At 38.9% G+C, this 27039-nt stretch overlaps 1 protein-coding gene across 5 annotated transcripts in view; it reads right to left on the minus strand.

The window, feature by feature from the left end:
* RDX (radixin) overlaps positions 1-27039 on the minus strand; it is a 109331-nt gene that overhangs the window by 36032 nt on the left and 46260 nt on the right. For 3 of the 5 annotated variants that reach the window (XR_008620258.2, XM_034933638.3, XM_034933637.3), the window contains exon 13: positions 25879-26039. Coding sequence is in view for 4 of the 5 variants with exons in the window: in XM_034933638.3 (XP_034789529.1) it covers positions 25879-26039 (161 nt within the window). In the remaining variant the exon portion in view is untranslated. Of the gene's footprint in view, positions 1-20392; positions 21004-23477; positions 26040-27039 lie in introns of those variants that run through there. The other 2 variants (XM_034933636.3, XM_034933639.3) reach the window with 2 other exon arrangements.

Below are 27039 nucleotides of genomic sequence, written 5' to 3' on the forward strand. Positions count from 1 at the left end.
GGAGGCCAAGACTGGTGGATTACTTGATGTCAGGAGTTCAAAACCAGCCTGGCCAAAATGGTGAAACCCTGTCTCTACTAAAAATAAAAAAAATTAGCCGGGTGTGGTGGTGGGTCCTTGTAATCCCAGCTGCTTGGGAGGCTGCAGCAGGAGAATTGCTTGAACCCAGGAGGCAGAGGTTGCAGTGAGCCAAGATCATGCCATTGCACCCCAGCCTGGACGACAGAGAGTCCATCTCAAAAAAAAAAAAAAAAAATACTGGTAACAATCCAAATGTCCACCATTGGGGGAACTGATAAATTGTAGTGCACTCATAAAATAAATACTGCAGTGAAAATGAACCACAGCTATATTCATCAAAATGGATGTGCATGTGTGTGTAAAAAAATTATGTTTTGAGAACTTCATCACGAATTACAAAAAAAAACTAGTTGTATAAAGTTCATGTGTGGGCAAAACTAGACATTATATTGTTGTAGATACAAACACAGATAGTAAAAGCAAAGAAACGGATGACGTGATGGAGAGGAACATGCAGTGCCAGTTACTGGCAACATACTATTTTTCAAACTGATACATGAGTATCTAATATATATACATACATTCCATCATTTATATTTCTACTAGATGCATTTCATTCTCTAATACTGTTATAAATGAATCTCTAGTTTTTAAGTGTTTAAAAACAGAAAGTAATGAAGGAAAAATACTACAATAGATGGGGAAGTTATGAATTTTGTTCCAAATATCTTTGGTCTTTGAACCATTTGAATTTCAAAGGTCTCAAAGAAACTATGTAGAAGTCAATAGTTACTCTAAGGACACTGAGTAAAAGAAGCAACTGTGTTATTTCCACAGTATTGGGTTGGAGTGAGACCCAAACGAGCAATTCTCAAAGTGTGGTCCCAAAACAGCAGCATCAGACTCACCTTTAAAACACGCAATTATTTTATTTTATTTTTTTGTGGCATGGTCTCGCTCTGTTGCCCAGGCTGGAGTGCAGTGGCATGATCTCAGCTCACTGTAACCTCCACCTCCTGAGGTTCAGCCAATTCTCAAGCCTCAGCCTCCCTAGTAGCCGGGATTACAGGTGTGCACTACCATGCCCAACTAAGTTTTGTATTTTTGGTAGAGACAGTGTTTCACCACGTTGGCCAGGGTGGTCTCGAACTCCTGGCCTCAAGTGATCCGCCCGCCTCAGCCTTCCAATATGCTGGGATTACAGGCCTGAGCCACCGCACCTGGCCATAAATGCACATTCTTGAGCAGCTGCATAGATCTACTGAATGTGAAACCTGAGGAGGGCACCCTGCAATCTGTGTTTTAACAAGCCCTCCAGGTGATTCTGATGCACGCTAGTGTGAGAACCACTGCCAAAAGTTGTTCAAGTATCTAAGAAATCCCTTCATTATAACAAAATAAGACCTCCCTAGGTCACATCAAAATATTAATAGTCATCCAGACAGAAAGACACAGCACTGGCCCTTAGGAGAACATTAGTTTTTAAAAACCTTTAACTCAGGAGGCTCGTGGGCCAAACCCAGCTTCCCATCTGTTTTTGTACAGAATGTGATTTAAGAATGTTTTTTACCTTTTTTTAAAAACAAATCAGAGGAAGAATATTTTGTGACACATGAATTGTATGAAATTCAGAGTTAAGTGTCCATAAATAAAATTTTATGGGAACACAAACATGCTCATTATTTACATATAGCTGCTTATGCACTACAACAGCAGAGTTGTATAGCTGGGACAGAGACAACTGGCCTGCAAAGTCCAAAATGTTTAGTATCTGGGCCTTTTCATAAAGATCATTTGCCCTATTTGCTCTAATTTAATAGAACCTACTAGTCTAAAAGCAAAATATAATTATAGTAATTTTCTGTTGAAAACGCAATTTTCATTTTAATTACACACAGGCAAAAATCTAATAAAGAATCATAAGGAAGTTGAATCAGATTTTTTTTTTTTTTTTTAATAGAGACGGGGCACCATGTTGCCCAGGCTGGTCTCAAACTCCTGGGCTCAGGTGGTCTCCCGCCTTGGCCTCCCAAAGTGCTGGGGTTACAGGCATGAGCCACCATGCCCAGCCCAGATCTATTTTTATCTACAAAGCCATTCAAATAACCCACACAGAGCATCTGAAAAATGTTACTAACGCTTTCTCTCTTCAAATTTCTAATAAATGACAAAGAATTGCACAAAGAATTGACTGGCACATTTCAATGAAATACTCATTCAGTTCTGAAAACGAATGTAGCGTTCTCCTCCGGCATTTATTCGGGAGGTTAACTCAAACTATAAGCCTGTCTCAAATGCTGCCTGGTAACTTCATTTTTCAGCTCTCACAGTGGCCACCCTCCTCGCTGGCTCTCTTCTACATGCTAAAACTCACCAAGAGCCTTCTTCCCTTTGATCCTCAACCTCAAATTTTCTCCAGACTGAGTTCAGTTCTTATCACTGAAGACTTGCTCACTGAGTTCCTGAATTATTTTATTCAACACCTATTGGGTGGCTTAAAAAGCCTTCTATCCACATCCATCTTCACTTCTCCAATTTCAACTTTCCTCTAGATTTTAAATATTTCTTGAGCACAGACTCTTCTTTGATTTCTAGGGCTTTAACAATCATTTATTAATTTAAAAAAATAGCCAGGTGTGGAGGTTAACGCCTATAATCCCAACACTTTGGGAGGCGGTCAGGCGGATCACTTGAGGCCAGGAGTTCAAGACCACCCTGGCCAACATGATGAAACCCCTTCTCTATAAAAATACAAAAATTACCTGGGGGTAGTGGCGGCCACCTGTAATCACAGCTACTCCGGAGGCTGAGGCAGAAGAATCATTTGAACCCAGGAGGCAGAGGTTGCATTGAGCAGAGATCACGTCATTACACTCTAGCCTGGGCAACAAGAGCAAAACTCTGTCTCAAAGTAATACTTTTAAAAAATATAATGCGGAAGATGGCCGAATAGGAACAGCTCCGGTCTACAGCTCCCAGCGTGAGCGATGCAGAAGACGGGTGATTTCTGCATTTCCATCTGAGGTACCGGGTTCATCTCACTAGGGAGTGCCAGACAGTGGGTGCAGGTCAGTGGATGCGCGCACCATACGCGAGCTGAAGCAGGGCGAGGCATTGCCTCACTTGGGAAGCCAAAGAGGTCAGGGAGTTCCCTTTCTGAGTCAAAGAAAGGGGTGACGGACGGCACCTGGAAAATCGGGTCACTCCCACCCGAATACTGCGCTTTTCCGACGGGCTTAAAAAATGGCGCACCATGAGATTATATCCCGCACCTGGCTTGGAGGGTCCTATGCCCACGGAGTCTCGCTGATTGCTAGCATAGCAGTCTGAGATCAAACTGCAAGGCGGCAGCGAGGCTGGGGGAGGGGCGCCCGCCATTGCCCAGGCTTGATTAGGTAAACAAAGCAGCCGGGAAGCTCGAACTGGGTGGAGCCCACCACAGCTCAAGGAGGCCTGCCTGCCTCTGTAGGCTCCACCTCTGGGGGCAGGGTACAGAGAAACAAAAAGACAGCAGTAACCTCTGCAGACTTAAATGTCCCTGTCTGACAGCTTTGAAGAGAGCAGTGGTTCTCCCAGCACGCAGCTGGAGATCTGAGAACGGGCAGACTGCCTCCTCAAGTGGGTCCCTGACCCCTGACCCCCGAGCAGCCTAACTGGGAGGCATCCCCCAGCAGGGGCACACTGACACCTCACACAGCAGGGTACTCCAACAGACCTGCAGCTGAGGGTCCTCTCTGTTAGAAGGAAAACTAACAAACAGAAAGGACATCCACACCAAAAACCCATCTGTACCTCACCATCATCAAAGACCAAAAGTAGATAAAACCGCAAAGATGGGGAAAAAACAGAACAGAAAAACTGGAAACTCTAAAAAGCAGAGTGCCTCTCCTCCTCCAAAGGAACGCAGTTCCTCACCAGCAACGGAACAAAGCTGGATGGAGAATGACTTTGACGAGCTGAGAGAAGAAGGCTTCAGACGATCAAATTACTCTGAGCTACAGGAGGACATTCAAACCAAAGGCAAAGAAGTTGAAAACTTTGAAAAAAATTTAGAAGAATGTATAACTAGAATAACCAATACAGAGAAGTGCTTAAAGGAGCTGATGGAGCTGAAAACCAAGGCTCGAGAACTACGTGAAGAATGCAGAAGCCTCAGGAGCCGATGAAATCAACTGGAAGAAAGGGTATCAGCAATGGAAGATGAAATGAATGAAACGAAGCGAGAAGGGAAGTTTAGAGAAAAAAGAATAAAAAGAAATGAGCAAAGCCTCCAAGAAATATGGGACTATGTGAAAAGACCAAATCTACATCTGATTGGTGTACCTGTAAGTGATGGGGAGAATGGAACCAAGTTGGAAAACACTCTGCAGGATATTATCCAGGAGAACTTCCCCAATCTAGCAAGGCAGGCCAACATTCAGATTCAGGAAATATAGAGAACACCACAAAGATACTCCTCGAGAAGAGCAACTCCAAGACACATAATTGTCAGATTCACCACAGCTGAAATGAAGGAAAAAATGTTAAGGGCAGCCAGAGAGAAAGGTCAGGTTACCCTCAAAGGGAAGCCCATCAGACTAACAGCGGATCTCTCGGCAGAAACCCTACAAGCCAGAAGAGAGTGGGGGCCGATATTCAACATTCTTAAAGAAAAGAATTTTCAACCCAGAATTTCATATCCAGCCAAACTAAGCTTCATAAGTGAAGGAGAAATAAAATACTTTACAGACAAGCAAATGCTGAGAGATTTTGTCACCACCAGGCCTGCCTTACAAGAGCTCCTGAAGGAAGCACTAAACATGGAAAGGAACAACCAGTACCAGCCGCTGCAAAATCATGCCAAAATGTAAAGACCATCGAGACACTAGGAAGAAACTGCATCAACTAACGAGCAAAATAACCAGCTAACATCATGACAGGATCAAATTCACACATAACAATATTCACTTTAAATGTAAAAGGACTAAATGCTCCAATTAAAAGACACAGACTGGCAAATTGGATAAAGAGTCAAGACCCATCAGTGTGCTGTATCCAGGAAACCCAACTCATGTGCAGAGACACACATAGGCTCAAAATAAAAGGATGAAGATCTACCAAGCCAATGGAAAACAAAAAAAGGCAGGGGTTGCAATCCTAGTCTCTGATAAAACAGACTTTAAACCAACAAAGATCAAAAGAGACAAGGCCATTACATAATAGTAAAGGGATCAATTCAGCAAGAAGAGCTAACTATCCTAAATATATATGCACCCAATACAGGAGCACCAAGATTCATAAAGCAAGTCCTGAGTGACCTACAAAGAGACTTAGACTCCCACACATTAATAATGGGAGACTTTAACACCCCACTGTCAACATTAGACAGATCAACGAGACAGAAAGTCAACAAGGATACCCAGGAATTGAACTCAGCTCTGCACCAAGCAGACCTAATAGACATCTACAGAACTCTCCACCCCAAATCAACAGAATATACATTTTTTTCAGCACCACACCACACCTATTCCAAAATTGACCACGTACTGGGAAGTAAAGCTCTCCTCAGCAAATGTAAAAGAACAGAAATTATAACAAACTATCTCTCAGACCACAGTGCAATCAACTAGAACTCAGGATTAAGAATCTCACTCAAAACCACTCAACTACATGGAAACTGAACAACCTGCTCCTGAATGACTACTGGGTACATAACGAAATGAAGGCCGAAATAAAGATGTTCTTTGAAACCAACAAGAACAAAGACACAACATACCAGAATCTGTGAGACACATTCAAAGCAGTGTGTAGAGGGAAATTTATAGCACTGAATGCCCACAAGAGAAAGCAGGAAAGATCCAAAATTGACACCCTAACATCACAATTAAAAGAACTAGAAAAGCAAGAGCAAACACATTCAAAAGCTAGCAGAAGGCAAGAAATAACTAAAATCAGAGCAGAACTGAAGGAAATAGAGACACAAAAAACCGTTCAAAAAATTAATGAATCCAGGAGCTGGTTTTTTGAAAGGATCAACAAAATTGATAGACCGCTAGCAAGACTAATAAAGAAAAAAAGAGAGAAGAATCAAATAGACACAATAAAAAATGATAAAGGGGATATCACCACCGATCCCACAGAAATACAAACTACCATCAGAGAATACTACAAACACCTCTACGCAAATAAAATAGAAAATCTGGAAGAAATGGATAAATTCCTGGACACATACATTCTCCCAAGACTAAACCAGGAAGAAGTTGAATCTCTGAATAGACCAATAACAGGAGCTGAAATTGTGGCAATAATCAATAGCTTACCAACCAAAAAGAGTCCAGGACCAGATGGATTCACAGCCGAATTCTACCAGAGGTACAAGGAGGAACTGGTACCATTCCTTCTGAAACTATTCCAATCAATAGAAAAAGAGGGAATCCTCCCTAACTCATTTTATGAGGCCAGCATCATTCTGATACCAAAGCCAGGCAGAGACACAACAAAAAAAGAGAATTTTAGACCAATATCCTTGATGAACATTGATGCAAAAATCCTCAATAAAATACTGGCAAAACGAATCCAGCAGCACATCAAAAAGGTTATCCACCATGATCAAGTGGGCTTCATCCCTGGGATGCAAAGCTGGTTCAATATACGCAAATCAATAAATGTAATCCAGCATATAAACAGAGCCAAAGACAAAAACCACATGATTATCTCAATAGATGCAGAAAAAGCCTTTGACAAAATTCAACAACCCTTCATGCTAAAAACTCCCAATAAATTAGGTATTGATGGGATGTATTTCAAAATAATAAGAGCTATCTATGACAAACCCACAGCCAATATCATACTGAATGGGCAAAAACTGGAAGCATTCCCTTTGAAAACTGGCACAAGACAGGGATGTCCTCTCTCACCACTCCTATTCAACATAGTGTTGGAAGTTCTGGCCAGGGCAATTAGGCAGGAGAAGGAAATAAAGGGTATTCAATTAGGAAAAGAGGAAGTCAAATTGTCCCTGTTTGCAGACGACATGATTGTATATCTAGAAAACCCCATTGTCTCAGCCCAAAATCTCCTTAAGCTGATAAGCAACTTCAGCAAAGTCTCAGGATACAAAATCAATGTAGGACAAAAATCACAAGCATTCTTATACACCAACAACAGACAAACAGAGAGCCAAATCATGAGTGAACTCCCATTCACAATTGCTTCAAAGAAAATAAAATACCTAGGAATCCAACTTACAAGGGATGTGAAGGACCTCTTCAAGGAGAACTACAAACCACTGCTCAAGGAAATAAAAGAGGATACAAACAAATGGAAGAACATTCCATGCTCATGGGTAGGAAGAATCAATATCGTGAAAATGGCCATACTGCCCAAGGTAATTTACAGATTCAATGCCATCCCCATCAAGCTACCAATGACTTTCTTCACAGAATTGGAAAAAACTACTTTAAAGTTCATATGGAACCAAAAAAGAGCCCGCATCGCCAAGTCAATCCTAAGCCAAAAGAACAAAGCTGGAGGCATCACACTACCTGACTTCAAACTATACTACAAGGCCACAGTAACCAAAACAGCATGATACTGGTACCAAAACAGAGACATAGATCAATGGAAGAGAACAGAGCCCTCAGAAATAACGCCGCATATCTACAACTATCTGATCTTTGACAAACCTGAGAAAAACAAGCAATGGGGAAAGGATTCCCTATTTAATAAATGGTGCTGGGAAAACTGGCTAGCCATATGTAGAAAGCTGAAACTGGATCCCTTCCTTACACCTTATACAAAAATCAATTCAAGATGGATTAAAGATTTAAACGTTAGACCTAAAACCATAAAAACTCTAGAAGAAAACCTAGGCATTACCATTCAGGACATAGGCATGGGCAAGGACTTCATGTCTAAAACACCAAAAGCAATGGCAACAAAAGACAAAATTGACAAATGGGATCTAATTAAACTAAAGAGCTTCTGCACAGCAAAAGAAACTACCATCAGAGTGAACAGGCAACCTACAAAATGGGAGAAAATTTTCACAACCTACTCATCTGACAAAGGGCTAATATCCAGAATCTACAATGAACTCAAACAAATTTACAAGAAAAAAACAAACAACCCCATCAAAAAGTGGGAGAAGGATATGAACAGACACTTCTCAAAAGAAGACATTTATGCAGCCAAAAAACACATGAAAAAATGCTCATCATCACTGGCCATCACAGAAATGCAAATCAAAACCACAATGAGATACCATCTCACACCAGTTAGAATGGCAATCATTAAAAAGTCAGGAAACAACAGGTGCTGGAGAGGATGTGGAGAAATAGGAACACTTTTACACTGTTGGTGGGACTGTAAACTAGTTCAACCATTGTGGAAGTCAGTGTGGTGATTCCTCAGGGATCTAGAATTGGAAATACCATTTGACCCAGCCATCCCATTACTGGGTATATACCCAAAGGACTATAAATCATGCTGCTATAAAGACACATGCACACGTATGTTTACTGCAGCATTATTCACAATAGCAAAGACTTGGAACCAACCCAAATGTCCAAAAATGATAGACTGGATTAAGAAAATGTGGCACATATACACCATGGAATACTATGCAGCCATAAAAAATGATGAGTTCATGTCCTTTGTAGGGACATGGATGAAATTGGAAATCATCATTCTCAGTAAACTATCGCAAGAACAAAAAACCAAACACCGCATATTCTCACTCATAGGTGGGAATTGAACAATGAGATCACATGGACACAGGAAGGGGAATATCACACTCTGGGGACTATTGTGGGGTGGGGGGAGGGGGGAGGGATAGCATCGGGAGATATACCTAATGCTAGATGACAAGTTAGTGGGTGCAGCACACCAGCATGGCACATGTATACATATGTAACTAACCTGCACAATGTGCACTTGTACCCTAAAACTTAAAGTATAATAAAAAAAAATTAAAAAAACATTTAGGAGACCTAACAAAAATATATATATATATATATAATGCTTTCGGCCGGGTGCAGTGGCTTATGCCTGTAATCCCAGCACTTTGGAAGGCCGAGGTGGGCAGATCACGAGGTCAGGAGATCGAGACAATCCTGGCTAACATGGTGAAACCCTGCCTCTACTTAAAAAATACAAAACATTGGCCGGGCGTGATGGGTGGGCGCCTGTAGTCCCAGCTACTCAGGAGGCTGAGGCAGGAGAATGGCATGAACCCGGGAGGCGGAGGTTGCAGTGAGCTGAGATCGTGCCACTGAACTCCAGCCTGGGCAACAGAGCGAGACTCCATCTCAAAAAATAAATAAATAAATAAATAAATAAAATAATAATAATGCTTTCCCTCCCCTACAAGAGTAAATCATATATTTCAACTTTAAATCTTTAAGCTATATTGACCTCATCTTGAAAACAGGAGCAATAAACTGGACAGACTAGAGTTACAAGCCCACATGCAGTGGTTCAAGGAGGTTGGTCTTCAATCTGGTGGGTTTGATCAGGTCACTACCACTCTGTATTCAAGTCGAACTTAAGATTTAAAGCAGTCTTCTTTGGCCTATAAATCAATCGATACATTCACTGTGAGTTATGCAGACAAAATAATCCTTCCAAGAGCAAGTAAACATGTCTCAGTTGGCTTTAAACTGGAAAGGTCACATTTTGTAATAAAACAGATAAGGGCTTTCGCTTCTAAGAAAACCAAAATCCAAATGCGGAGTTTGCCACTGTGGTTGTCCTTCGGCAGGTTACCTAGCTGTAAAATGGAATACCTTCAAGGACACCTGCAGCCTTTATGATGTCTTTGTGTGGATAAGGGAATAGTGCCCCTTGCTCAGGCAGATGCAGCCATTTAGCCCCAGGGTACAGTTTGTTGAGAAGAACACAAACTACACTCACACTTCCATCCCTGCACCTCTGTTCCTCAAACTTCTCTTGAATTTACCTTTGCTTAGCTCGCTTCTGGTAGCAATGTTTTTGTCCTACAGGGCCAAACTGCTCAGTGGACATTGGCCTAGATCTTGTAGGCTTCTCACCATGGCTTAGGAAGCTCCTGTGATCTGGCTGTTCCTCAACTTCCTCTCACACATCACTCTCCTCCGGGGTCACCTGGCTCTGGACATACCGCCTTTCTGTCTTTTCCATGAACAAGTGAAGCTCTTTCTTGCCTCAAAGTATTTGCATATGTTGTTCCTTCTACCTGGAATTTTAAAGCAAGGCTGTAAATTGGTGTCCAGTGGGCTACTTCTGGCAAGCAGGTGTATCTAGTTTGGCTTGCCAAACTTTTTCTAATTTTTTTTTTTTTGAAACAGGGTCTTGCTCTGTTGCTCAGGCTGGAGTGCAATGGTGCAAACACAGCTTACTGCAGCCTCAACCTCCTGGGCTCAAGTGATCCTCCCACCTCAGCCTCCCAAGTAGCTGAGACTACAGGTGCGCTACCACACCAATTTCTTTTCTTCTTTTTTTTTTTTTAAATAGAGAGGAGGTCTCACTATGTCGCCCAGACTGGTCTCACATTCCTGGCGTCAAGTGATCCTCTCACCTCAGCCTCCCAAAGTGCTGGGATCACAAGTGTGAGCCACCACACTGGGCCCTAATTTTATTTTTAATTTTTGTAGAGTTGAGATCTTGCTATGTTGCCCAGGCTGGTCTTGAGCTCCTGGACTCAAGCAATCTTCCCACCTCAGCCTCCCAAATTGCTGGGATTACAGGTGTAAACCACTGCACTGAAATAGCTGACATGTATAATCTGAAAGCCTTCACATAAAAATTACATTTCAACTCAAATATAGTATATTTGAATGCTTTTCCTCTAAAAGCCATTTTCTAGCTTATCTTGGAAGATCACAAGGTATAGCAACACAGGGCCTACCTACCCCATATGTAAAGAGCCGATGCCCTCCCTCTTCCTCACTCTTCGGACAGAGCACGAGACTCCTGACGAGACACAGTCCCCATCAGGCCCAGTGCACTCTTTTCATCTGTCTGGCATTTGCATCTACCATCTTGATTTAAACAGAGGAACAAGAGGAGCTAGCCTTTTCCTCCTTCAGGTAGCAACTTACATGCCACTTCCTCAGAGACTTTTTCTTACCTCCTGTCCTTGATTACATTTTCTTCTAACTCAGTCCCTTGTTTATTTCATAGTTGTAAGTGGATATAAAATTGCTGTTTTTATAGGTCAGGGATGGTTAAATATCAGTAACTACACATGATTCAACGTAGTAATACAATTTGTATTCATTATTCTGTTTTCCAATGTTTGTGTTTTCCTACTGGAAGTCAGTTCATTAGGGCAGGGACTTGGCTACTATGATATTCTGAATGACTAGTACACAGCGCCTGTCAAGCGCTAACAGATTTGGATGAATAAATGGAAGGACTCCTCCCACCAAAAGTCCTTAGCAGCTCCAGAACGTACACAAAGTACATCTTAACCTCTCCTGAGGAGAGCAGCGCAAGATATAAACAGACTTTCCTAACCGACAGCCCAAGGCATGCTACCAGACCTCCTCACCCTCTACTCATACAGCGGAGGATACTGTTGGCTCTAGTGCTGGAAATTAATCCTAAAGCATGATAGATTCTGAAACTCCTCTGTGAATCAGCATCAAGACCACTACTGAACTGAACATCCACTGAGATACGCCCTCGGCCCTAAAGGCAAGGGGTAGGGAGATGGTACTTGTTCCTGAGGCGACTGCTAACAATTACAATAACCTCTATAACCTTGTCACTGTTAGCAAGAGGTTGGTCACCACCTAGCTCTGAGTGCCTCTTGTTACTCGTCTCATTGTCATAATTATTTCTTAACTCTTCTGTTTCTTCCTCTAGATGATGTTTTAAATTATTTATGATGATGTATTAAATTATTTATGAATCCTCAGAGCCTAACTTGAGGCATCTAATAAATGTTTAATGAATGAATAACATTATTTGAATGGATGACATCACTCAAGTGCTTCGTGGAGCCTATTTACTATAGATGGCAAATACGGGAACAGATTTTCACTTTACTAGGCATAATCTCACTGACTTGAGCAGGGGTATGGAGTGGGGCTCATGCCAACGTGTCAGATTTAGACATATGGAGCTGACAGAGGACACTGTTAGAGACAGCATTTTCTTGTTCTTGTTATTCTTGGAGCATAAGAATTATGTGTAGATTTGGGGAAAACACTTTGCAGAAGACACACAGTTAAGTGACAACTACTCTTAACTCAAAGAAATTGCTCTTTTCAATGATGTTCTTGTTGCTGAAACCAGTTTACATTTTAAACATCGTAATAGATTTTTTTCCCCCATGTGGCACTGGTGGTCACATGCAGTCACCTTTCTGTCCTACACATCTGTGGGGTCCTCTCTTGCTTTGGCAGTACTTCATGTTGGCACTCTCCAAGGTCCTATACTAAACCCACCAATTCTTTCCTTACACTTTCCCCTTGGGAAATTTCATCTGAAATTCCATCAGCATTCCAAACTCAAACTGTCCAAAAAGAAATGTCACAGGCACACCCAAACCTGCCCTCCCTCATGATTTTCTAGTATTTCACGGTACTACCTTCTGAATCCCAAACTTTACGTTTTCAATACAAATGGGCAGTCCCAGCACACACTCCACATCCTTCTGTGACTCGATATATTTGCATATGCAGTTCCTTCTTTCCAGAAACTTTCCTATCTTTGCCTCCTCGATTAAGAGTAACTCGTCCTGAAAGACTTGGCTTAGGGATCATCTCCCACAGGAAGCCTTCCCTGGAGCTCTGCAGTAAGATCAGGTGCCTTCCTTCTGAGCTCTCAGAGCTCATCTATCCATTCGTTTGTTAAATAGGAGCATCTATGGCATTCCAGGCACTGCTGTAGGCCCTGGGCATATACCAGTGTACACAACAGTAAAATTCCTGCCCTCATGGAGCTTACATTCTAGTGGGGTGAGATAGATACAATACAAATAGGTAAATATATAGTATGCTAGATGGTAAGTGCTACAGAGAAAAATAAAGGCAAGAAATGGGTACCAGATACTTGAGGAAGGTACAATTTTAAATAGGGTTGTAAAAGGCGGCCTCATTGAGGTGGCATTTAAGCAAATTCCTGGAGGTGGCAAGGGAGTGAATCATAACAATATCTGGGAAAGTGTCTTCCAAGCTGAGTAAGAGGAGTTGGACCAGCTGGCTGCTTTAAAGAATAACAAGGAAGCCAGTGTGACTTCAATTTAACAAGAGAAGAGGAAATCAGCAGAGGAGGCCCAAGAGCTTTGGCAGGGACCAGAATAGATTAGGCTGCAAATGACCGCTGAAAAGAACATGGCTTTTACTCAGAGATGGGAAACCTCCGAAGGATTTTGAGCACAAGTGACATGGTCTGACTTACCTGTTGTAAGATCTTAAAAGACTGTAAAATGGCAAACAGGAAATCAAGAAAACAGAATGGAAGTCTTTTGCAATCATCCAGGCAATCCTGTGGGTAGAACACTGATGGCTGTGGAGGATGAGGTGGTCACATTCTGGATACATTATATATCTTGAATGCTGGGCCAACAGAATTATGATTGGACTGGATGGAGATTATGAGAGAGTCATAGATGTGGTCAAGGTTTTGCCTAATTAGCTGGAAGAAGGGACTTACCATTCATCAACTGAGAAGGGGAAGACTGAGGCAGGAGCAAGTTTAAGGAGGGAAGATCTTGAGTTTAACATAAGTTTGAGATGCTTATTAGATATCAAACTAGAAATGTTATGTAGAGAGTTAGATATATACATCTGAAGTTCAGGGGAGAATTTGGTTAGAGATTTAAGTTTTTCAGTCTACAGGTGGTATTTAAAGCAATGACACTGGATAAGGTCACTAAGAGATCCAAATGTAGACAGAAGGACTGAGACTTGGCACACTATAATATGAAGGGGTTGAGGAAGGAACCTCACTTATTCATAACACACAAACACATATAAATTATGTATTTTGTGTACCGGGAGAAAACCATAAACTATTTACTGCTTAGGAGCATGTCTTTCTTATCTCCATATGCTTTGTATAGGCCTGGCACACACTCAACAAACATGGGGAATGATACCTTCTAAGAGAATCATAACTAGAATCCTTAAAAGGTAAACAAAACATATTAAAAAATGGAACCCAAAGGACTTGGCTACAAATATGAATATTCATAATACTAAAGGATGAAAACTAAAATGACAGAAGTTACTATTTATTAACATTTCCAATATGCCAAGGCTGTAAACAAAGTATTTCATGTTTATTATTACAATCAACACTCACAAGATTAATAGTGTTACTTCTGTTTGATGAGACAACTCAGGCTCAAATGGCCAAGTGGATTCCCAAGGTCTCAGAAGTGGCCAGGCCAAGATGCAAACCCGAGGTGGGAATCTAAAACCCATGCAATTACCTCAACATCATGGTGCCTCACAGCTATCCCAAAGATTTCTCTTATTTTTTTTGAGACAGAGTTTTGCTCTTGTCACCCAAACTGCACTCGGCTCACTGCAACCTCCACCTCCTGGGTTCAAGCGATTCTCCTGCCTCAGCCTCCTGAGTAGCTGGGATTATAAGCAGCCGCCACCACATTTGGCTAATTTTTGTATTTTTAGTAGAGTAGGGTTCCACCATGTTGGCCAGGCTGGTCTCGAACTCCTGACCTCAGGTGATCCACCCACCGTGGCCTCCCAAAGTGCTGGGATTACAGGCGTGAGCCACCGCGCCTGGCCCCAGAGATTCTCTTAATGCCTGTCAGACTATGTATCTAATGTGCTGTGAACTGATAAAACCTGGATCTAAACAGCCTCTGTAAAAAAAAAAAAAAAAAAAAAAAAACGTCTGTTGAAAAAGCAGGAAAATTTGGTACAGGATCCCTATACTCCTAATTTGGGGATAACCATAGGCTACAGAGTCCATATTTTGACTCCTGACAGTTTCTAAGCATGCCTAGAAAAACCATGCAGAGACAGGTGTCAGGATCAGACCTCAGTGGCAGCGACTGGCTAAAACAGCAATGGCAAGATGGTGACCATTACAGGCTAAGCCCTTCTGAATCTCTCTGGTACACAAATGAAGAACGTAATGTGACTCTTGGGGAAAAGGACTGGGGAGAGGGAAATCACAAATTACTAAGACTGATGTTTCTTCTGTGTTATTAACATGACTATCATTAGCACTTTTGAGACAAATCCTAGGCTGTACCCCCCCAAAATACTTGTGGTGCAAGAAAATCATTTAAGAACTAAGATCAGGCTGGGTGTGGTAGCTCATGCCTGTAATCCCAGCACTTTGGGAGGCTGAGGTGGGCAGATCACTTGAGGCCAGAAGTTTGAGACCAGGCTGGCCAACATGGTGAAACCCCATCTCTACTAAAAATACAAAAATTAGCCAGGTGTGGTGGCACATGCCTGTGCTCCCAGCTATTCAGGTGGCTGAGGCAGAAGGATCGCTTGAACCCAGGAGGTGGAAGCTGCAGTGAGCCAAGAGTGCACCACTGTTCTCCAGCCTGGGCAACAGAGCAAGACCCTGTCTCCAAAACACACACACACACACACACACACACACAACAGAGCAAGACCCTGTCTCCAAAACACACACACACACACACACACACACACACGAAGATCAAAGTTTATAGGCACAAGAACAATATCTAAAACCTAAGCTCTAAAATCAAAGAACATTTCCTTAGCTTCATCAAGAAATATCACATGAATAAACACTGAATCAAAGTGACCTAAAGTTGAACTAAGTGGCCTCTCATTTCTGTATCTCCTGCACATTTTATCTCAGTTTTTCTTCTGGCACTTAACTACCATACTTTCTATACCTCAATTTGAGTCCAGGACTCAACTCCCCGATTAACTACAATTTTCTTGGCAGAGTTGCAAAGTCTCATCTATTCATCTGTCTCCCATAATTCCAACAGTGCACAAACAGCAATTGCTCTGAAAATCACTGATTGAATGATTCTGAATGCAAATGTATATTATGTCTATATATGTCTTATTTCATGGAAAAGGGAATAAACATCATGCCTTCTTTTCTAATTCAGCATTCCTTTCATAGTACTATTAAACCAAAAATATTTTAAATATCTAATTTTTAAGAGCTAAAGCATAATGGTTGAAAAATAAGAGGTGGCAGACAACATTTTCCTATCTGTATACATCTCACTAGTTATCTAGAAGACATACTTACTCGCAGTCTTCCCAATGCTTGAAAACATTCCAAAAATTTACATACCTTAACCTCCTGTAAAGATGCAAAACTACTTTTCCAATGGATACATTTCATACAAAGCCTTTTATACAGCTTATGCCCCCCAAATTCATTTTAAATATCCTTAAAAGTACATTAAACTATATCCAGAGGATTAGGTTCTGGATTCTAATTCCAGGTCTTATATTGTCTGGTACGAACATTTTACAAAATGGAAGTATTATCTCAGCTTATTTTAAGAATGCATATAAATTACTAAATGGACCGGGCATGGTGGCTCACACCTGTAATCCCAGCACTTTGGGAGGCCAAGGCAGGTGGATCACGAGGTCAGGAAATCGAGACCATCCCGGCTAACACGGTAAAACCTCGTCTCTACTAAAAATACAAAAACTTAGCCAGGCATGGTGGCGGACGCCTGTAGTCCCAGCTACTTGGGAGGCTGAGGCATGAGAATGGCGTGAACCCGGGAGGTGGAGGTTGCAGTGAGCCGAGATCGCGCCATTGCACTCCATCCAGCCTAGGCGACAGAGCCAGACTCCCGACTCAAATAAATAAATGAATGAATGAATGAATGAATGAGTGGACAGGGATTTATATTGTACCTATCAACAAAAATGACTACTTTTAAAAGATGTTAATATTTCTTGAAAAATGACAAGCAGTTTAACCAACCTAAAGGTTTTAAGAAACCCAAGTGAGCTACTATCAAGTACATTTGCAAATATTAATGGAATTAAAAAGTAAACTATTATTTACTTTTACATACAATGAACGATTATATGTCCTTCAACAGCAAATGCTTTAAAAATACACAAATTTTAGGCTGGGCACGGTGGCTCACACCTGTAATCCCAGAACTTTGAGAGGCCGAGGGGGACCAATCACTTGAGGTCAGGAGGTCAAAACCAGCCTGGCCAGCATGGTGAAACCCCGTCTCTACTAAAAATACAAAAAATTAGCCAGGCGTGGTGGTGGGCGCCTGTGGTCCCAGCTGCTCAGGAGGCTGAGGCAGAAGAATGGCGTGAACCCGGGAGGCAGAGCTTGCAGTGAGCCGAGATTGCGCCACTGCACTCCAGCCTGGGCGACAGAGCGAGACTCCATCTCAAAAAATAATAATAATAAAAAACAAAAAAATTAGCCAGGCATGGTGGCACACACCCTTAGTCCCAGCTACTTGAGAAGCTAAGGCAGGAGAATCGCTTGAACCGAGAGGTGAAAGTTGCAGTGCACCAAAATCGCACCACTGCACTCCAGTCTGGGCAACAGAGAAAGACTCTGTCTCAAAAAAATAAATAAAATAAAGTTCCTGAGAAGAAACCATCTACCTGTAACTTAGATTCTATCAAAATATTTTATCTACCTGTATTTGAAAACCTTTATGGCCTAAAAATTGAGAACTAGATTGTATTAGGAATTGTCTGAGAGAAACAATCAAAAGTAAGAAAGAAAAAAAAATCTAAGATGTCATTTGGGTATAAGCAGATGAATGAACTCATACCTCTAGCAAAAGCTAAATTGATGAGCATAATCAACTACAGTTTTCAACTTTTAAAAAATCTAGGCTGGGAGCAGTGGCTCACGCCTGTAATCCCAGCACTTTCGGAGGCCGAGGTGGGCAGATCACCTGAGGTCAGGAATTTGAGACCAGCCTGACCAACATGGAGAATGGAGAAACCCCATCTCTACTAATAGAAAAATCAGCCAGGCATGAGAATTGCTTGAACCCAGGAGGCCGAGGTTGTGGTGAGCCGAGATAGCGCCATTGCACTCCAGCCTGGGCAACAAGAGTGAAACTCTATCTCAAAAAAAAAAAAAAAGAAAAGAAAGAAATCTAAAGAAATTTCCAAAGTGAGTTGTTTAGAGTTGTCACAGCCAGGAAATAACTGTGCCTGTATATTCTGAGATAATCTCTGAGTTATGTTTTGGTGAACATAATCCTGTCATAATGAGCTGAAAGAGTTATTTTTCTAACCCCAAACTGTTTATATATATATTAAAAAAAAAAAAACAAAACCCTTCGAATTTCTTCTAAAAGCCAGTACATTATGACAGTCATTGGAGAGCAAAAAGAAGTCTGATAAACTATTGTTATAAGCATTATTCTGAGGTTAATAGTTTTCAACTATAAACCAGTATTAATAATTCAAACATACACAGATATTAAGCCTCGGTTAGGCATACATTTTTGTGAAGATAATGGATCTAGAATGGAAGTGTCCATAATCTGAATCCAGAGAATGCTCTGAAAAAGGACAATCTGATTCAGAACTATAAAATCAGTTATAAAAGCTAGAGTACGAGAGCATAAGACTTGGAATTAGAACCCAGAACCAAATCCATTTGTTCTTGCATGTCTTTAATTTCTACTTCTATTGTGCCACTAAAGAACCCATTCCCAAAAAGTCATGGATAAAAGAAAAGAAACTGAGGTTTTAAGTGTCTCAAAAGAGGTCGGCTGGAAAATAAGTTCAGAAGAAAATACATTACCACAAACATGAACAATATAGCAAACATGAGAGCAAATTACACTTAGACATTTCCTTTATCAGAATTTCCTTTAAATTCATTCCATGGCCACGGCCTTTCTTAGGCTAACTACAGTAGACATAGCTCTTCTATTATGCTATCTCCTCTGCACTTTCTAGTATACTTTACATCACAACATGAGTTTTCTTTTTCAAGCAAGGTTTAGTTATTGTTCCCTTCTGTAGCTGTGCCTTCCCAAAGCTACCAGTTGTCCTCAAATCAAATTAAACCATCTAAACATAGGATTCAGGGCTCCATAAATTCCTGGGCCCAACCCACTCCAGCTTTATCATCCTACAGTCAATGCACACTGGCTCACATTTTCTATCTATTTACTTTCATTTCTACAGTCTAGAGACTAACCATATACGTATTCTCTCTTCTGCCGTGCCTTTTTGTAACACCTTCTTCATTAAAAAGTATTTTTCCTCTTCAAAAAAACACAAACACCAAAAGCACAGGCAACAACAACAAAATTGGACTTCATCAAAATTAAAAACTTTTGTGCATCAAAGAAAACTACACTATATCAAGGGCGAAAAGGCAATTCACAATGGGAAAAAAGATTTGGAACTCATATCCGAAAAGGAATATTCCAAATCTGGGATAATGGATTAACATTTTGAATCCCAAATATAAAGAATTCCTACAACAGAAAAATAAACAATTTTTAAAATGGGCAGAACTTGAATAGACATTTCTCCAAAAATGATATATAAATGGCCAATAAACACATGAAAAAAGTCTAACTTCTTTTATGATTTGAGAAATGTATCAAAGGAAAATGCAAGTCAAAACCACAATGAGGTACTGCTTCACCATTAGGATGGCTATCATCGAAATCAAGCAAGCAAGCAAATAAGCAAACAAACAAAAAACCCAGAAAATAACAATTGTTAGTGAGGATGTGGCAAAATTAGAACCTTGTGCACCGCTATGTGAATATAAAATGGTGCTGCTGCTGTGGAAAATATTACGACAATTCCTCAAAATATTAAACACAGGGCCAGGTGCGATGGCTGACGCCTGTAATCCCAGCACTTTGGGAGGCCAAGGCGGGCAGATCACCTGAGGTTAGGAGTTCAAGACCAGACTAACCAACATGGAGAAATCCTGTCTCTACTAAAAAAAAAAAAAGAAGAAGAAAAAAATACAAAATTAGCAGGGCATGGTGATGCATGCCTGTAATCCTAGCTACTCGGAAGGCTGAGGCAGGACAATCGCTTGAACCCAGGAGGCACAGGTTGCAGTGAGCCAAAATCGCATCACTGCACTCCAGCCTGGGCAACAAGAGCAAAACTCCATCTCAAAAAAAAAAAAAAAAAAAAAATTAAACACAGAATTAACATATGACCAAACAATTCCATTTCTGGGTATGTACCCCAAAGAACTGAAAGCAAGGACTCTAAGATATTTGTATACCAATGTTCAAAGCAGCAATATTCAGAGTAGTCAAATGATAGAGGTAATTTAAGTGTCCATCAATAACAGATAAATGGATAAAATATGGTATATGCATACAATGGAATATTGCTTAGCCTTAAAAAGGAATAAAATTCTGATACATGCCACAAAATAAATGAACCTTGCAAACATGCTAAGTGAAATAAACCAGACACGAAAGGACAAATATTGTATGAGTTCACTTTTATGAGGTACTTAGAAACATCAAATTTATAGAGACAGAAAGTAGAACAGTGGTCACCAAGGACTGGGGAGGAGGGGGAATGGGGCATTACCATTTAATGGGTACAGGCTTCAGTCCGGGAAGATGAGAACATCCTGGAGATGGATGGTGGTGATGGTTACACAACAATGTGAATGTACTTAATGGCACTGAACTGTACACTTAAAAAATGGTTAAAATGATCAATTTTATGTATATTTTACCATGATAAAAAAGATTCAACTGAAAACTTTTAACTTTATTAATCTTCTCAATATTTAATACAGATATTATAAATTACTCATATTTGACTGGTCAGTTGGGTCTAAAATGAGTCTTCCTAGGTTAGAAAAACTTTTCAAATTAGAGACTCTTTTAGGATAACTTTATTAACTGGTGTTTAAAATTTGGCCTATGAAATGAAAATTAAGTAATTTATCAGAAAACAAGCATACCTGAGAAACGTATACTGAGTATTCATTCATATTCCCTGTCAGTTACTAATTTTCCTGCTTATTGATCTTCCTTTTATTGTGTAAGTTTCCTTCATCTCAAAACTGTTTTTATGAAAATAGCTAAAATTTAAAAGTAAATAATTAGGTAAATGCAATGATAGCATAGAGAATTCAAATGCTAGACTTGAATTTCATAGACTTTTCAATATATATAAAAGTGAGGGAGGAGATAGATATTCCTTTATGATTCTGAAAAACACATGATTCGTAAGTCTAAAACAATATAAAACATCATATTTAAGTTGAAAAAAATAAAAGGGATATCATAGCATATATTGTAATACAGTGCAAGAAGAATTTCATATAATAAATCCATGTTTTATCAAAAGAAACTTTTCCAAAAATAGTCACATAAATAATCTCAGAAATTCTGATCGCATATTACCACTAGGAAGATGGACATTTGGCTATACTGATTTAGTAAGTAAAAAACTAAAACCAGTATCACTATTTTTAGGAGCAAACTAAATGGCATGCATAAATATAAAAATGAATCCAAATATTTAAAATAATGATTAAATAAAAGTGAAGAACAATTAGAATAGGGTGGTAAAAATAATAAGTTGCACTGATAGAAGCAACTAGCTAGCTACAAACATGGAGGAATCTGGGCATACAAATAACAGGAATCAACAATATGGCATTGCCATTTTAAAAGAAATGATATTGTAATAGATAAATGCAAATGATCTAAGGCTAAGATAAGTTAATATTTGAAGTCCCCTATATAGGTCAAAACAAAGGGTCACAATCATCCTAATCTTGCTTCTAAGTCCTTGAATATAGCCAGCTCTTAATAAAAATGCATTGGCTAAATGACGACCATTAAATAAGAACCCGGAGCCATCAAGTAGTTAGGGATCTCCACAGCCAAAACATAAACCTGAATGCAAAGGATGTGTCATGGGGTATCACCTTAGTCAAGATCTTTCATGTAAAAATTGTGTAGGAAATACTTCAACTCCTAAAGTAGTCCATATAACCCCAAATCAGAAAACTCTTGTATCACAGAGGTTAAGGGAAGTCAAAGTATTGATGAAATAAATGGCAATTTTAACAGATAAATGTAAATCTGAGTGTCTACTACCCAAATGGAAAGTAGCTGAACCATACAGCCATGATCTTTCCACAGAGAAAATGGTAGTTCTTATATCTTGATACATGGACATAGTAAGAAGTAGGTCTACTAAGGAAAAATTGGGAGTTAAAATTATTTAACTGGAAAAGCTAAGGATAAGAATGTGTTAATCTTTAACATATGGTTAACATATGGAACATGATTGTGAGCCAGCTTTTCCTAGTTACTACCGTAGACTGTGGGGGGTCAGGCTGCCTGAATATTTCATAAAGTTATCAAACACATTTGCAGAATCCAAAGAGCTTTTGTATGAGCTAGAATACTGTCATTCCATCTGACAGACCACATTAGAATATTTGATAGGTTAAAAAAATGGAAGTGGTACAAACTAAGAAAATGCTAAAGTTCTGTTCATTTAGAACAGACTTAAGAGAGGAACCTAACAGTACAGCTCCACACTGAACTGTTTTCTCTTATTCTTACTAATGGTATCTAAGCTTTGGTTTACTCATTAGTTCAGTATGTTAATGCTAAAGTTAGTAATCCCTTAGACTTTAGTTTCCAGCTTTAACTTTTAAGACTAATTGTTTTTATTGTGCCTATGTAAAATGGGATGCCTGTGAATTTAAAAAATTATTTTCATTTCTAAAAACATTAATAATCAACACGGTGATCAATACTGGGACAGAATACAGTGGGATTTAAAAAAAACACACAATAATATTGAAACACTTCTAATGATAAGAGTGACTTCCAATAAAATCTAACATAACTTTATAAGGGGCCATTCCAGTTCTTAAAACTCTAATTAGACATAAAGCAAAATATTATTTAAAATTCCATTTTCTGACAGGATCAGAGTAAAAAAATCACTATGTGTCCTTCAGAACAAAATAATAAAGTGACAGTTAAATATTACTATCAACAAAAAAATCTAGCTTTTACTATTTTTATAGATTTATCACTTATTTAAGTTAAAAATTAGTAAGAAGACTTGAAAAAGGCAATCAATTTCTAGATTTATAGTAACTGCTCTATAATACAGCTTCAAAATAAGAACATGTACTTACATAAATATACTTAGCATACAGTTCTTTAAAGAATGTTGAAATGTTAATAGTGAGATGAATCAATGACAAGAAACCGTATCTTCCTCAGGAAAAAGAAACTAACCACTATACAATAAAGGCAATGACTGGAAACCCTAAATTACGTTTTGTTGTCAACAAAGTCAATTTAATTTAATAATTTAACTTTTCCACAGAATTAATCACTATTACTTCCATACCAAAGAGGTATCATTTGGGGGAAAGAGTAGATCTATGAGGATTTAAAATTATTTCCTATCTACTTCTTACTTTTAAGTTGTGGTGATTCATGGCTGTGATAAAGATTGTAATTTTCAAGAAATGTACAAAAAATCCATGTTAAATAACAACAGTGGACCTTGAAGGCATGAGCTTTTGTCACTTTATTGTTAACCAATGAATATTATCCAAAATTAGAGATGTAATTGTAACTTAATTGTACAACACAAAATTATGCTAATGGTAAAAGCCTACTGGGATTTACCAAATACTCATTAGTGTATTTTTACATTGACTATATGAACATGTGCTCGCAACTGCTAATAAGTTATAATTGGTTTAATCTCTAAGAAATCCATATTGCAAATGGTTCTTGTTTAGAAAAATTCACACAGCCTTAAAAATGGATTAAATCCATTTTAATCCTAATCTACAAATAGATCATAAACAGCAAAATATAACTGATAATTTTTCAATACTGTATCAAACTGATGTAGCTATGGTAGTGCACATAATTCAAAATGAGGAAAATTAACAAAAATCCAATGAAAGTTCAGGTTTTTATCTATTATGCAATTGCTTTAAAGTGAACATTTATGTCTCAAAACATGAATAGTAGGGTCCACCATCCATTCCTTTGATGTACTGCAAGTAGGAATATTCTCTTCCATAGGATTCTGAAGCATGTGCACAACCATGGTACAACAGTCACTTCAAGGTTAACCAGCTATGTTTTGTCCTGCAAAGTTCAAAAAATATATTAAACGCAACCTTTCTTTTTCATAATGTCTGCCCAGATTAATCCTTTTAAAGTCAGCAAAATCAAAAAAGCACAAGAGATATTTTCAGACACAACTTGAATCTACTGTGCATGAAAATGTTTAATAAAATGGCAATTTTAATAGATAAATGTAAATTTGACTGTGTAATACCAAATGGAAAGTAGCTGAACCACACAGAGAAAACAAGGCTTTACGTATCTCCAAATTTAGCTGTTTTACAATAAACAAAGTATTAGAACATGTGAATATTAGAACCTCCTTCTAACTGGAAAGATTTCTTCAGTAAGCTATAACTGAAATTAATATAAACTAAAATTATAATTTCTAAAATAAGAATTAACAAACCAAATTTAAGTATTTTTAGTCAGAGATTGAAACAAAATAAGCACAGTGATCTAGAAACCAAATATACTGATTATGTAACTATCATATCAAGGTACAGACATTCTTCACATGCTACAAGGTTAGCATTTCTCTCTCTCTCTCATACACACACAGAGTACACACACACACACACAGTCTCTCTCTCATTCTCTCTCTCTCTTGCTCAGCCATACAACACCCCTCCAGGATGATAGTATACCAGTGAGGAGCTTACAATTTTAATACAAATCAGAATCCCACAGTTTGACTCGACAAAAAGGCAGTTAAAAATTTAGCACTCTTAAGATATTCTGAAGGAAAATGAAATTTTGAAAGTATTTCTTGATGATTGAGGCTATGGTTATGAATTATAAAACATATACCTTACACACTCCATTGTGTTTGAACAACCAGTCATCACAGATGTAGTAGTGAGGTAGTATTGTTGTCCCCTCCTCGGGACTGTTTTTATATGCTGCCCTTCCAGAAAGGTCCAGGTTTTAAAAAATAACATTAGTTACCAACAAATGCATATTTTCTTTTTTTTATTAATCATTTGTTTTTCTAAATCAGTCTATAAAAGAACAAAACTTTTAAAATCTTGCAGAGGCTGCTTCATCAGTAAACTCTCCTAGGGAGCTACTACTGCTGTCTAAACCTCTGTGAAATGGTAGGCAAAAAAAGCCATCAAAGGATTACAGGAGATAAAACACCAATCAGTGTAAGCTGTTAAAGATGACTGTGATTAAATAACCAAATATCAAATATCCAATAAGGTAATTAAATTTAGATTAAAAAAAAAACTAAGCACCAGCTGTACATACATTATTAAATGTTCTAATCTCTTTCCTGATTCATAGCCATATTCTACATGATGATCAAAGACTGTCCACTGTGCTACCTACCATCATTTTAAACACTGCCTGATCTGTATGATGGTGGAATTATGGCTATGGACACGGCAGATAAGAGAAGGGCACACTGAGAAAATGTGAGTGAGAGAGAATGTGGAAATACAGGTTAAATATGGAAAGGGCAAGGGAAACCCATTAAAATGTTCACCATTATCCTTTAAAATGTACACAGAACTGAAACCACACATACACGTGATAATTAGTGTTAATCTTCAACAGAAAAAAAAAAGAAAAAGAAAAAAAATGTGAAAGGAGGCAATGGAACACCATTCTCCATTCCCTGGACCAAAAGAAAAAAGAAAACCAAGCATGATATCATACTGCCTTAATGTTGAAGAGCTCCCCTTAAATTTGTCTTTTAGCTAGCACAGTCAAACTGGTGTAAGTGCTTTGGCAAGGTGGGATGCATTCCATCATATCTGCAAAGGCCTGCTTTTCTCTGTTGGTGGTTCAGCTTATGAAGAACATATATGCAAAATAACAGCTCTCACATTGCTTCAAACTCATCGATACGCTGCTTTGTATTGCCTTGTCGAATCTGTCGCAGAGTCTTGTACTTATCACGGCCTGCTTTAACATTCTCAGCATGAAGAACATCATTTTGTGTTTTCTTGGTTTCATCTCTGGCTTGGGCTAATTCTGAACTTAATGCCTATTTAAAAAATAAAAAGTACAACTATTATTTTTTTCTTAGATTTAAAAAAATTTATGAAAATGGCTTTAAGATGCAAAAATACATATACCAAATCATTTCCACTGTGAAACCTTTTTCTTTAGGTATAAGTTTGTTTTAGTAATAGTGGTGGCAGTGGTAAGGGAGGAATACACATGGCCTTTCCACATTTATCAACCATGGTATTTTGTACATTATTCTAAATTTCCTTAACTTTCTAATCTAATACTTGAAATGGCTAAAAAGTTCAAGGTAGCCATTACAGACTAATATTACTATGAGATTTAAAATCTATACCTCAAGGGAAGCCTTCTCCAAAAGTCTTAATATATTTATTGTAACTATCACCTCATTTTCTTTTAATATTTAAAGATTTTAACAATTAAAATATTAGATAACTTACTGGGAAAAAAGAAAGCTCATAATATTAAAATCCTCTACTTTGACCTAGTTATGTCCATGTAATATACTGACCTTTTGCCAGTATAAAATCTGAACAAATAATTAAGATTATGCAATGTCTTAAACATAGTATATTAACTATCATTCTTTCCAATGTACATTTTATTTTATTTTATTTTTTTGAGACAGAGTCACTTACTATTGTCCAGGCTGGAGTGCAGTGGCATGATCTCGGCTCACTGCAACCTCCACCTCCCAGGTTCAAGCAATACCTCAGCCTCCCAAGTAACTGGGATTACAGGCTCATACCACCATACCCGGCTAATTTTTGTATTTTTGGTAGAGGCAGAGTTTCACCATGTTGGCCAGGCTGGTCTTGAACTCCTGGCCTCAGGCAATCCACCTGCCTCGGCCTCCCAGAGTGCTGGGATTACAGGTGTGAGCCACTGCGCCTGGCCCTCAATGTACATATTACTGATCAAAAACTAAATTCACATGTTTTTCAACATGACATTAGAATACTTTCTACCTTTTAAAATGGGTCAAGCTGTAATTAAATAACTCACTAGTTAAGGTC

Source organism: Pan paniscus, chromosome 9 (genome assembly GCF_029289425.2).
Source record: "Pan paniscus chromosome 9, NHGRI_mPanPan1-v2.0_pri, whole genome shotgun sequence".
NCBI classification, from domain to species: domain Eukaryota; kingdom Metazoa; phylum Chordata; class Mammalia; order Primates; family Hominidae; genus Pan; species Pan paniscus.